This window comes from Squalius cephalus (assembly GCF_949319135.1).
Source record: "Squalius cephalus genome assembly, chromosome: 24".
NCBI classification, from domain to species: Eukaryota; Metazoa; Chordata; class Actinopteri; order Cypriniformes; family Leuciscidae; genus Squalius; species Squalius cephalus.
Window position 1 is genome coordinate 4,895,466 of NC_137145.1, and position 14,217 is coordinate 4,909,682.

Here is a 14,217-nt window from a genome sequence, read left to right on the forward strand (position 1 = left end):
TATAATTATATATAAGTGCTGTAGCAGTAATTTAAAATATATTTATATATATATATATATATATATATATATATATATATTCACATCTTATATTTTATATAAATATATGTATGTGTATATATATATATATATATTGCATCTAACGTAAATGTTTTTGTTTACATCATATTCGTGTGTATATATATTTATATATGTGTGTTGGATTAGCAATTTACTGAAACAAAGTCATTTTAAGTTGTTCTAAAATTAAAACTAAAACAGAAATAATAAATATTAGTAATATTAATAAAATAGAAATATTTAAAAAATAAAAACAAATAAGAATGGAAAAAGCACAAAATAAAGTTAATAAAACAAACTAAAATACAAACTAATATAAAAAATGAAAATATAAAAATAGAAGCTAATTCAAAATATTAATAAATACTAAAATAACACTAGTTGCAACATCACAAATATTCAGTTGTTCGTATAAAGGCTATTTTACTCCTTCAAGTGCGGCTCATCCAACCTTATTATTATGCTTTTGAATTAATGAATGAATTTTAATTGTTGAACTGTCACATAAAGTAAAGCTGTTTTGCCAGATTTATCATTCATTTGTTATGCAAAATCTTTCGCTTTCCATCCACCGAGTTGCAAATAATAAAACTGAATTTTATTCTGATTATTTGTAAACCATTTTATTCACTGAATTATCCAAAACAGCCATTAGTATATGGTTATGTAATTCATAAAACATTTTTGGATTGAAATCCTGGAAAAAATAGCTATATTGTGATATATCCTGACACTAATGTAATATTATTCATATTATGAAACAAGATTATTATACCACCCACCACTACCTCATCTTACTTGATCACTTGAATCTAATCTTGCAGAGAGTCAGAAACACACAGAACATGGAGACGGGACACTGCGAACACACAGATCAGCTTCAGACACGCAAATCAAAACTTCCAGCACATGAGACGTTCAGGATCCCTCCTCTACGGGAAACTGGGCAAATGCGAAGAGAAAGAGAAAAAGGTGTGAAAAAGGAAGAGGAGAAGGGGAATAAACGGGGTCCTACCTTGACATCGGCCTTCTTGTTGAGCAGGCTCTTGGCTGCTGTAGACGGGGAGAGAGGAAAGGCAAACATCAGCACGCTGGGAGAGGAGCAACAGTCAACATTACAGGAGCGCTAATGCTGCTCGGCCTGACATGTCACATAACTGTCCAAGCCAGCTGGGGAAATCCCCCCGTCCCACATCCAGAGGATTAAAGAAACACTACATGAGTACACACACACACACATCACGGGCAGAAGTGTGCCGTGTGTTAGCGAATGCACTGTGCGGCCCAGAGCAAAAACTGGTCAAATAAATCACTCGATGTGATCGAAACATCCCGTCGAGGAGAGAGGGATCGGTGACTGCCATGCAAACGCAAGGGGATGCGCTGGTGCACGTGCAGAAGAGTGCAAGCAAACACACACACACACACACACACGCACACGCACACACAGGTACCCAGCTAAATGATAGACTTCTGTTTATATACTACTTTATATAATGCAGCTAAACATCCATTAAACAAACTTACTTGAAAAGCCAAATTACTTTAGATTTTTGTTGCTGCTTTGAGTAAATTACCTGAGGTTTAGGTTTAAAACAAGATACAAGTGTAAATAAAAATAAACATGAAACATGAAAATAGGTATTCAGGTTGTTTTAAGAATATTTTTACATTAAATCAAGACAAAAATATTGATTACATTTTTTTTTTGCAGTGTAAACCTGACCTAAACTCTAATTCAACTCCTAAAATAGAAGTTTTTTCCATTTTTAGACATTTTTTACATTACCGTTCAAAAGTTTGGGGTCGGTAAGATTTTTTTAATGTTTTTAAAAGTCTCATCTGCTCACCAAGGCTGCATTTATTTGATAAAAAATTTGACAATTTTAAAAAATATATTATTATTTTTTAAAATAACTTTTTTCTATGCAAATATATAAAATGTAATTTATTCCTGTGATCAAAGCTGAATTTTCAGTATAATTACTCCAGTCTTCAATGTCACATGATCCTTCAGCTGCTCAAGAAATCTTTCTTATTACTATCAATGTTGAAAACAGTTCATATTTCTGTGGAAACTGTGTCAATTGTCAGGATTATTTGGTGAACAGAAAGTTTAAAATTTCTTTGAAATAGAAATATTAAGCAATTTTACTGTGACTTTCTATCAATTTTATGCATCCTTGCTGAATAAAAGTACAACAAACTTATGTTACCATATTATTACCATTTGATTGGTAATGTATATTATTCACTTTATTTATAAATCATTTTAATAACCTCCCAAAGGTAGGTTTAGCCAAATTTAGTTCACTTCTGGGACACTTACTGTATCTCCAAAGTACAGCTAAATAAACCCACAAACACACACACACACACACACACACACACACACACACAGTGCAGTTTAAGCATGATACGTTCAAACTTTTGCTTCATGAGGTGGCGAACACCTGTTACCATAAAATGCTATTCCTGCCACAAGTGTGGATGTTAAAGTTTGTCAAAGTGAATAAAAACTGTAATTGACAACTTTACATCACTAAAATGAAATCAAATGAAATGGAGCCAGCAAATCCTGTGTGAACTTTAAATCTTTGCCGCCTTGACAAGATGAAATATATATTCTTAGCGTTTCTATGGAGCTAAAGTCGCCGACTTTATTAATCCGTGCAGATAAGAAGAAGGTGTTGTGTGGAAGGGAGGGTTGAGAAAGAGAGAGAAAAAGAGCGAGAATCTTACCTTGACACAAATGTTAGAGGCAGAGAGGAATGGAGAGAAGGAGAGATTAAGAAAGAATAGATTAAGAGAGAGAGATCAGTACTGGTTCATGATCAGGAGTGTGTTTGTCTGGACGAGGGCAGGGGGTTCAAATGTGTGTTTCTTAACTGCCATATAACAAAGGTTAACTTTCCATCTTTGGTTTGAGTTTCAAATCTTTATCTTTGCCATGTTGTGCCATTATCAAGGCTTTTCCTCCATGACACAATTGCAGTGACACCTAGAGGCGGCAATAAACCCGATTCACCTAAAACCTCTGAGACACACACACACACACACACACACAGTGAAGACGTGGAGCAGAGACGGAGAGATGGGCATCTGTGGGGGAAAAAAGTTTCTACAAAAAAGATAAAAATGATCAAAATGAATAATTCCGACTGCTGGGAATTATTTTAAAATTGTGAAGCAATGCACTATGGGTAAACCGTTGTGTTACACATGCTGTTCAACCAAACTAAATTCAAAACTTGCAAAGAATTTCAAGTATAAATGGACCAATTTGAAAACGCACCATGTATTCCAGGTTCATTTCAATATAATGTATATGGATTTTATCTGCCGCTGTTGACTTTGAAAAATAAAAATTCCATAAAAAAAAAAAAAAATCAATTTAAATATTTAATTCAAATGTATGGAGCCGTTAAACTGACCTTATGGTGATGGAAAAAATATGAGATGGGAAGAAAAAATAAATGTCAAATGCTTTTATGTTCCCGTGCAAAACTTTTGCATTCCCCCGAGAAACTTTGCGTTCCCTCACAAAACTTTTGCGTGCCACGTTGTGTTCCCTAGCAAAACCTTTGCATTCCCTCACGCCGAGTAACTTTTGCATTGCATTGCATTGTGTTCCCTCACAAAAATTGTGTTCGCCCAGGAATCTTTGTCTCTCACAAAACTGATGTGTGCCCCAGATAAACTTTCTCAGAGGCAAGTTTCTCAGAGGAGCACAAAACATTTGCAAGAGAACGCAAAGTCATTGACATAATTGCTCCTCACATCTCATATTTTTTTCCATCACCATATCCCTTTAGGGCAGGGTTCCCCAAATCCGGTCCTGGAGGACAAACGCCCAGCAGAGATTCCCTCAAATCCTGTTCAAACTCACCTGGAAGTCTGTAGACCTTGACTAGCTTGTCCAGGTGTGTTTGATCAGGGTTAGAGGTAAACTCAAGGACCGGATTGGGAAAACCCTGCTTTAGGAGCTCAGTGAAAATTTAAATTTACAAATAAAAGCAAAAAGTTATCTGTGGCAATCAACAGCAGTCCACAGACATTAAACTCAAAATAAGCTAATATTCCTTTAACCATCGCTGAAAACTTGCTGCATAGATGCTGGAGTAAAAGTGTCCTATAATCGAATGCTGAAAGGACATTGAACCCCCTTTCCCGAACACACAGGTTTGAGACGCATGCACTCGGATCGGATGACATCAGGCTTCTCCTGCATCACAAGACATGCGTGCGCTCTCGTGCAACGTTCAGTCATCAGGCAAGAGAAAGAGAGAGAAACCTATAATCAAGAGATCTGACACACAAAAGAAACCCAAGGGAAGAAGAGGAAGGACACGACTGAAGGATGACAGATTGCACATGGATGGATGGAGAGAGAGAGAGAGAGAGAGAGTGCAAAAAAAAGAAATAAGAGATAGATGGACCCTGTTGGAAAATCCAGCTAAAACCAGCTCCTGAAATGCCACTTTAAATCTAATTCTGCTGCGATACTTCTTTTCAGATTTACCTGCACATTACACTTGTCACTTTACATCTGAATCTGCAGTCTCCGCACTCCACTCACTTCTATTCATACGCATATGAAAATTAACCATGGTTTTATTGTGGTAAGAGTGGAGTAACCATTGTTTTTTGGTAGATTGATACCACTTGTATAACAAATTCCATGGTTAAACTATGGTTAGTGCAGCAAAACCATGTTTAATTTGTGGTTACCATGGTTTAACTATAGTAACCATCATTTTTTGGTTTTGAAAGTTCAGCTTCAACAAGACGATAATGCATATAATAAAAAGTCTGGCCGTGGGGAAACATGTTGTTCTAAGTTTAACATATGCTGGTCTAGATGGTTAGTGGGTCGTGGTTTTGATCTGGTAGAACATCTTGGCCAAACAGTTTTAGATCAGCAAATTTTAGATCAGCAAAAACCCGCAGTCAAAAAACAAAAACTTGACTGCTTAAAACTAATATGATCTGGCTTTTCCAGCAGAGGAGAGAAAAGATGATTTTGTGAGCCGTTCACACTGATAGTGATTCATCAACAAAATTATGAGGAATTTTTCATTTTTATTAATAGCAGATGGTTTGAGCAGAAACTATTGCCGATGCAACAAGGCATATTTAATGCATTCAAAATACTTTTATAATGAATTATACATAAAGGCTTTAGGTAAAGTGTTACAGTTATATTTCCTTCACGCAAATAGAGCAGCAACCACTAATAGAAGTGAGTAATTTCACTGTTTTACACGATCCAAATGCATTTAGATTTGCATTTTATCCAAAATAACTTCAGGTACACTAATGTTCAAAAGTTTGAGGTCGATAAGATCTTTTAATGATTTTGAAATAAGTCTCTTATACTCACCAAGGCTGCATTTATTTGATAAAAAAATATAGTAAAAACAGTTATATTGTGATTTTTTTTTTTTTTTTTTTTTTACAATTTAAAATAACCGTTTGCTATATGAATATATTTTAAAATATCATTTATTCCTGATGCAAAGCTGAATTTTCAGCATCATTTCTCCAGTCTTCAGTGTCATTCTAATAAGCTGATTTGCTTCTCAAGAAACATTTCTTATTCTTTCTCTACCAGTTGATCTAATACAAACTGTGTCAGAAACTGTGCATTCTAAACGATTCTGTTTCATGCATTTATAATCGTGCATCTTGTGATGCATTATTCACTGCTGCGATTAAAAAAAACGTTCCTCTCCTGAACTCTAATTTTTCAGCTGCTTCATTTGCGATGAGATTTTTTACAAACAATGGCTGTTTGCACAGCCCAGGGCAGAACAAACGCCCACTACAATCAACGGTACAGCTACACGAAGTGTGACCCGCAGTCAGTGTGAACGGGGCTTCATGAAGCCTGCAAAACAGAGAGATGGAGAGGACAAGGAGAGAGAAATGAAGGAATAAAGAAGGAGAGATCTAATGGCCATTCCCAAAGTCAGCCAGTGGCGTCCGCAGTGCTGAACACGAGACCGCTGTAACCGTGACATGCTCCAAGCTCCATGCTGAATATGAGTCATGAGAAGATGGATGGATGGATGGATGGATGTGACGAGGGCTACCTTGTTCCACCAGACCGGCGGTGGTCCCTGCCGCAGCGGCGGCCGCAGACACTGAGGAAGGAGCCGTGGTCTGCCTGCCCACTGCCACACACACACAGACACACACATATGCCCATCGTGCCATAGACCACTGCTTCTCAACTGGTTTTGCCAACACTGAATCAATATTGCGTAATGCTCAAAAGTAACCCCCCCCAAAAAAGCTTATCTCAGAAGGCCAGATTTAGTGGCTACCCAGGTAAGTTTTCCATTCGTTTTTTCAGGTTCAAAAAGCTGCATTTTTTTTTTTTTTCTTTTTTCTTAGGCTACACATATAACCGTCTGGAAAAGGTTTTATTCCGGCTAAGTAAAGCGATTCACTTGTTTTCTCGATGCATCGATTACAAATCCTGCTGATGCATATGCATAGATCTTGAAACATGGATTTTTGAATCATGAATTGCTCCTTTCAATCAATAATTGATTCAAAGTGCTAAAAATTTAGTTAATTACGATTCTGTGAAGTATTATTCTACTTCACTATTAACTGACTGAATAAATGTTTTAGTTTTAATAAGATCAATATAAGTTTAATACAGTGAAGTCTAGGCAGTGTTTTATTTTACATTTATTAATTTATTACATTTCTGTAGCTTTTCTCACTACTACTACTACTTATTAAATTTTTCTGCTTGTCATTTGTTTAATTGTTCTTATATTGATACTGACTGATTACTGGTTTACTTCAATAATTGCTTTTAATTGAAAGCTTTTTACTTAACATTAGGCAAGTATTAACTTTTGCTGCGGTATTGAAATTGGTATCAAGAATTGGCATCTAAAGTAACAACCTAACCATAACAACTCTATTTCCAGCAAAAAATAACCATATCATTACATATATTGTGAAATAAAATTAAGTTTTTGGTCATATTGAACACCCTCACTATGAATGTACGTAAAAAGAAACAAAATGAAAGCATTAATCGACATTTGCACCAAAAAAGTCCTGAATCGACCCATGATTGAAACGATTCACTGTCTACCCAACTACTCACACCCTTATGGGTGAGAGATTGCAAACCAAACCTGGGCCAATCAGCTGTGGGCAAAGTGACATTTATCTGATGCAATATAGCAAATATATTTGGACAATTAATATTAAACTTTTTTTAAAATATTAATATTAACATATATGCATACATATAAATACAAGCTTTAAAATATATAAAGATTTTAAACCACTTTAACTTCCACTCTTTGTAAACCTATATAATTTAATTAAATAAATGTAGTTGATTCACTTGCATTAATACAGCCAGATATTTCCATGCAATTGAATCAAACTGATGCTCTGCATGTTTTGTGAGATTGCTGATTGGCCGGTCGCTGCAGATGTCACACTTTCAGGCACACGCGCTGAAGAGTAAATCATAAGATCAAACCCTGAGTTGACGTAAAACATTAATACCAAATGCGCTGAAAATGATCTTCTGCCAAGTGACAGACAAATTAACACCAAAATACCACAGACATAAGGCCTTTGACGTTAGCAGTTAGATACATTTTTAGGTCACGGCACACCAGTTGAGAACCACTGCTGTAGGCATTGAGAGAGAAACTAGAGGATAGAACAGTGTGTTAGCGTGGAGAGAGTTAGCTGGAAACACAAGCTGCTGTCTGCAACCAGAGAGGGATTTTGAGAGTCCATTACAGTAGTAATCATATAATGAGTTTTCCCCTGTCATTCTGGAATAAAGAAAAGGCTCATTTTCTTGTCAAGCTCTCTTCGGGGAGCCACTCTCTCCTATCAGCGGGGAATAAACGCCACTTATGCCAGCGCCGATCTACGCCACGGCAAAGCATTTATTTGGGGGTTGGAGTTTTGGTGTTGTGAGAAGAAAGTAGAAATACAGAGGGAAATAAGTGACAGAGAGGAGGTAAACAAGAGATGAAGATTAATCCATAATCTTATCCCGTAAACAGCACAGTCGGATTCATGAACAAATGACTTTTTATGAGCTGGTTCTTTTACTGATTCAGTCAAGACGACTCGCTGAGTTATTGGTTTGAATCAAATCTAATGGGTTGTGTGCTTCAGAGAAGTTGCTGAATTAAAACCGACTTGCTAACTTGTTTGACTTGTAGTTAAAAATACACCTAAAAAAAAAATCTGCGCTAAATATTTTAAATAAAAAAAATAAAACATGAAAAGAAAGTACCAAAGAATAGGTGCCAAGTAACATTTGTTGTCAATAACTGGCTTAACTAGACGTGGCAATTTCATAGTAGAAAACAAAAAATCTATACAGTAGATATAATACCGACATATAATAATAATATTATTATTAATGAATTGTATTATATTATTATGAAGTAAATAATAATATAATATAATATAATATAATATAATATAATATAATATAATATAATATAATATAATATAATATAATATAATATAATATAATATAATTAGGGCTGTCAAAATTAACACAATTAACACAGCATCTGTTTTTTCCTGTCATCCTTTGGCAAGCGTTACATTATATGATCACGCTCTTATTCACACAAGTGCTTTTAAACCATTAAAGTGCAATAAGACACGAAGAGAACGCAGTGCATTACTGGTGCGCGTCTGTGACAAAATGCCCGTCTGTCGAGTATCCTCACAAGCACAATTAAATGAGTTAAACTTTGTGACAGCAGCCTAATAAACCTGTCATTAATGTTATCAAAGAACAAATGAAACAGAAAATCACTCACTGCTCTTTTTTTAGCTTTAATAATAACTTTTGTAGCTGTAAGGATTAATCTATATTTAATTTAAAATTCATGCAGTGACGACTATGAAGTGTTTGATATCTAAATGCCTATAATTAATGGCAAAAATTTAGAAAATAATTATTTCATTAATTAGTAGCACTATTGTTATCAGTGATTCTGGCTTTCTTTCATTAAAAGATGCCATTAAACAAATATTTAAAATATAGGCTACTGTCTTTATGTTGTTTCTACATTAATTTGGAGATTAAATGTGAAATTACTACAATATCAAAATATTTTAAAACTTTAAAATATTAGGTGCGATTAAGCACGATTAATTATTAAATTTTTTAATCAATTGACAGCATATATATATTAAAAAAATAAAAAAATTATATATATATATATAAAATAATTATATAAAATGATGTATGTACGTACGTGTGTGTGTGTGTGTGTATATATATATATATATATATATATATATATATATATATATATATATATATATATATATATATATATATATATATATACATATATATATATATACATAAATAAAAATGTCCAAATTGTTTCTTTAATCAAAGACAATTTCTCTACTATTTTTTTCTACTATAAAATAGCCAAGGCAGATTTATTTATGACTTTTGTGATGATTACATTTTTTCAATTTCTCCCCCCAAAAAAAGACAGAATAAGGGGCACACACACATATATATATATATATATATATATATATATATATATATATATATATATATATACACATATATATATATATATATATATATATATATACACATATATATATATATATATATATATATATATATATACATATATATAAAAAATTTATGTCCCCATCAAAGGCCGAATAAAGGATAAGGGAATGACATATGAGGGCAAGTGTGTGGAGTGACGCTCGGACACTCCCACGCCTCCTCTACCACTGAGTCACCCCGCGGGATGAGGTAATTACAGTAATGAGAGGAGAGAGAGGACGGGTGACGAGCCTCTGATGGAGAGAGCAAGAAAGAGAGAGAGAGAGAGAGAGAGAGAGAGAGAGAGAGAGAGAGAGAGAGAGAGAGAGAGAGAGAGAGAGAGAGAGAGAGAGAGAGAGAGAGAGAGAGAGAGAGAGAGAGAGAGAGAGAGAGAGAGAGAGAGAGAGAGAGAGAGAGTGGCCATCTAAAACACTCCTCAAACAGGAACACTGTCGCTTCCGCCCACCAGCCTGCTGTTGAAGTGCGAGCGAGGGAGAGTGTGTGTGTGTGTGTGTGTGTCGGGAAGTGAGAGAGCAGATGCTTCATTACAGCAGATATAAATCACATGTTATTATAAACGCCAGTTATCACAAGCAGCATTTGGCACAGATACAAACATCTCAAATACGAGGCCCGCTGCTCACAATCGCCACGCACTTCCTACAGAACCACACGTCTCTGAATCAATCTGTCAGGACTCGGCCCGACTCTGAACGTCCAGCTGCTCTCCAAATCCAACAGTCGGATAAGAAACTGCGTATCGTTCCCTTAGCTGCGAGATTTCCTTTTGTACTGAAGTGTCTGATGCCTCAAACCACAAGGCGGGATTTATTAATAGCATAAATACTTAAGTAGATAATTTAAAGGGATAGTACACCCAAAAATGACAACTCAGTCATCATTTGCTCACCCTTATGTCTTTCCAAAATGAGGAATGATTTCCTTTCCTCCGTCGCATAAAAAAAATGTCAAACAGAATGTTGATTTTTACATGATAAAAGTGAATGGTTATGACCATCCAAAAAGCACAATAAAAGCCCCATTTTACTTGTCCATTATATTGTATATACACTCTACACTATATTACTTCTGAAGACATGGAACAAAGCTTTTACTCTTACACAAAGCTATCAGTTGGCTTCAGAAGATGTGAAATATAGCAAACAAATGGCATGGATTCATTTTATGTTTTGTAATCATTAGATCTGCTAGTCACCATTCACTTGAATCATATGAAAATTGCATAATTATATGCATTAAACTAAAAATAAAGAGTCATATGAGTTTGGTGTGATCACAATTTTCATTTTGGGGTGAACAATTCCTTTAAGAGTCAGTTTTGTTTTTGTTAACTAAAACTATTAACAAAATTGGGGTGGGAATAAAGCTGAAATAAAATATAATAAAAATATTAGAAGCAAAATTTTTACTTAAAATCCTAACACAAAAATTAGAAATGCTGCCTTGGCAACTACTTAAAATAACTAAATTACTTAAGTACTAAAATTACTAACACTAAAAAATAAAATAAAAGCTAAATAAAAAAATAAAAAAAGCAAATAAATGACTAAAATTGAAATGTGAAAATATAAAAGGAAATGCTAATTAAAAATATTAACATATACTATAATATTATATAAATAATTCTAAAACAACACTGTTAATAAGAGTTTGTGTTGAGGCTTTTAGAATAGAAGTCAGATTCATTTATTGATTTGTAATTTTTTATTCCTCTACTTTAAGAAGTCAAATAGTTCAGCGAGCGCAGTCCGGGTTGGTCGAGTGATTGTGCAGGACTTTGGTTTTGTCTTTTTTGGGCACTATGCCTATGCAACAGTTGGTCTAGTGATTAAGTACATAATGTCTAGATGTGAACTTACCTGAGAAGTTGCGTGACACCAGCATGGTGGTCAGAATTGCACCCTAGATGCGAGAAAGAGACAGTAATGTAAACAGAAGAATCAAGCGGTGGTTTTCAGACATATACAGATGAAATACATCTAGGGCCCTATTTTAACAATCTGAAACGCAAGTATCAAGCGCGAAACGCAAGTAACTTTGTGGGCGGATCTCGGAAATCACACAAATCTAAATGGGTTGGTCTGAAGTAGCTTCATTACTCATAGGTGTGGTTTGGGCGTAACGTGAAATAAACCAATCAGAGCGACATCTCACATTCCCTTTAAGAGCAGGCGCGCTTGTTCCATGGCGGATTGCTATTATAACGGCGGATTTGCCAGGTGCGCACCAGGAGCGGCTCACAGCCGAGGAGACCGACGTTCTCGTCAGGGCCGTAAAACACAGAGAAGTGACATTGGGGATGGGAGAAACCCACCCAAATTGGTTAGTTACCCAAAAATTTGTTTCGGTTAAACAGGCGTATAATAATTTGGGTAAATGTGTAAGCTAGATTATAAATGCCTATTTTTTTCACATCTTCATGGACACCACAATGATTTCCCTCTGTGGTAATATTTTTCCTTGTAATTATGTATGATTTGCAAAAATGTGAACTGCTGTGTGTAGATGAGAGAAGCAAAGTGTATGCGCGTTGTGCACACACTACATTATGACCAAGCATGCACCCTTAAAATATCATCTGAATAACGCGCCTCTGACTTTAGACTAGGTTTTTCCTGGTCTGTGGCGGAGTTGTTTTCTGAAACTGCAAAATAGCACCAGGGAACGTTTGTGCCTGAACATGCCTCCTCTTTTCGCTGAACCGCCCCCGGGTGCACAAGTTCATTCCCTAATTTACCGACGTGCGTCTGTGGAGGGAAAAGTCCGCTGTGCGTCGGGTGCAAAATAGGAATGATACATGCGTAGGTGTACAAAGTCAATTGCGCTGGGTGCAAGATAGGGCCCCTAGTTTCAGCTATAGTGACTTTGAAGAAGAGACATCAGCAGACCTTGAGTTTCCTTCTTGCGTTGAACTTCTTCAGGCACTCGACTGTTTCCTGTCTGTGCATCATGGACGCCACAGTGGAGCGTTGCTGTGAGAAACAGAGGAATCATTTTATTGACTCAAATTATAAGAATAATGTCTTTTGTGTCTTAAAGTTAATATAAAAACTAAAACGGATCCTATTCACATTATTTGAAATATACCACATCTCAGACGTAATATGGGCGTCATGTTGACTTTAAGCATGAGTATTCTGGTGTGTGTTGGTATTTTGTTCTGGTTGGTGGCCGGTAATACTCACACAGACCCACGGGTGTTTAAGGGCCTCTTGTGCCGTGATTCTCTTGACTGGATTGATGGTCAACATCTGATTGATGAGGTTTTTGGCTTCAGGGGTAACCGTGTCCCATTCTGGGGAGGGAAACTACAGGAAACATAGGAACACAGTTATATTTTGACTCCACAAGTTGTACTGTATGATAGAGACCAAAAGGGGACTCACATCATAAGCCCCGGCTTTGATCTGTTGGTAGAGCTTGTGCTGGTCTTCATCCCAAAATGGAGGATATCCCACCAGCAGAATATACAGGATGACTCCTGCAATGACATTATAGACATTTCACTAATACCAGATTCTATGCAATTCTCTAAATTATATTATAAAATTGTATATTTAATAGAGAGAGAGAGAGAGAGAGAGAGAGAGAGAGAGAGAGAGAGAGAGAGAGATATTAAAATAATAATACATAATTTTTTTTCAAATATATTTTAACAAATGTAAATAATATTATATAAATTATATTAAAATATAATAAATATAAACAAAAATGGCAAATATTTTAACCTAAAGGGCAATATATATATATATTTCCAAATATATTTTAACAAATATTTATAAACATTATATAAAAATACTTAAGTGGCAAATGTTATCAAAACAATGGTGTTTTTCATGATGTCTAATTTATTTAATAATATATTTCTATATAGAGACAATTTTCTTTGTGAATGAATAATGTATCGTAAATAAATAAATGTTCTTCCTTAAAATACCGGGTGCATAAGTTTGGACACCCCTATGTTAAATTCCCATAGAGGCAGGCAGATTTTTATTTTTAAGTATTTTTTTACATTTTTTTTTTTAGGATACTATGCATCCTGATAAAGTTCCCTTGGCCTTTGGAATTAAAATAGCCCCACATCATCACATAGCCTTCACCATACCTAGAGATTGGCATAGGGTACTTTTCATAAGATCATCTCTCAATGCCAATCAAACCAGCTATTAGGCCAACTGAAATAAAACCATGCCAATCTCTAGGTATGGTGAAGGCTATGTGATGATGTGGGGCTATTTTAATTCCAAAGGCCAAGGGAACTTTATCAGGATGCATAGTATCCTAACATTTTTTTTTTTTTTAAATACTTAAAAATAAAAATCTGCCTGCCTCTATGGGAATTTAACATAGGGGTGTCCAAACTTATGCACCCTGTATTTTAAGGAAGAACATTTATTTATTTACGATACATTATTCATTCACAAAGAAAATTGGTGTCCTTAAAGGTTGGATTTTTCCTAATTTTTTAAATTAAGGCATTAAGTTCAATTTCCAAAATATGATTTTTTATTCCTCTTTTTAGTCAACTTTAG

General features: G+C 35.1%; 1 protein-coding gene across 24 annotated transcripts in view; it reads right to left on the reverse strand.

Moving 5' to 3' along the window:
- camk2b2 (calcium/calmodulin-dependent protein kinase (CaM kinase) II beta 2) overlaps positions 1-14,217 on the reverse strand; it is a 74,918-nt gene that overhangs the window by 24,475 nt on the left and 36,226 nt on the right. For 10 of the 24 annotated variants that reach the window (XM_079861283.1, XM_079861276.1, XM_079861286.1 and 7 more), the window contains exons 9-14: positions 13,069-13,163; positions 12,868-12,990; positions 12,571-12,654; positions 11,542-11,584; positions 6,156-6,236; positions 1,076-1,113 (exon numbers count right to left, since the gene is read on the reverse strand). In XM_079861283.1, coding sequence (XP_079717409.1) covers positions 1,076-1,113; positions 6,156-6,236; positions 11,542-11,584; positions 12,571-12,654; positions 12,868-12,990; positions 13,069-13,163 — 464 coding nt within the window. The remainder of the gene's footprint in view (positions 1-1,075; positions 1,114-6,155; positions 6,237-11,541; positions 11,585-12,570; positions 12,655-12,867; positions 12,991-13,068; positions 13,164-14,217) is intronic. The other 14 variants (XM_079861288.1, XM_079861297.1, XM_079861284.1 and 11 more) reach the window with 3 other exon arrangements.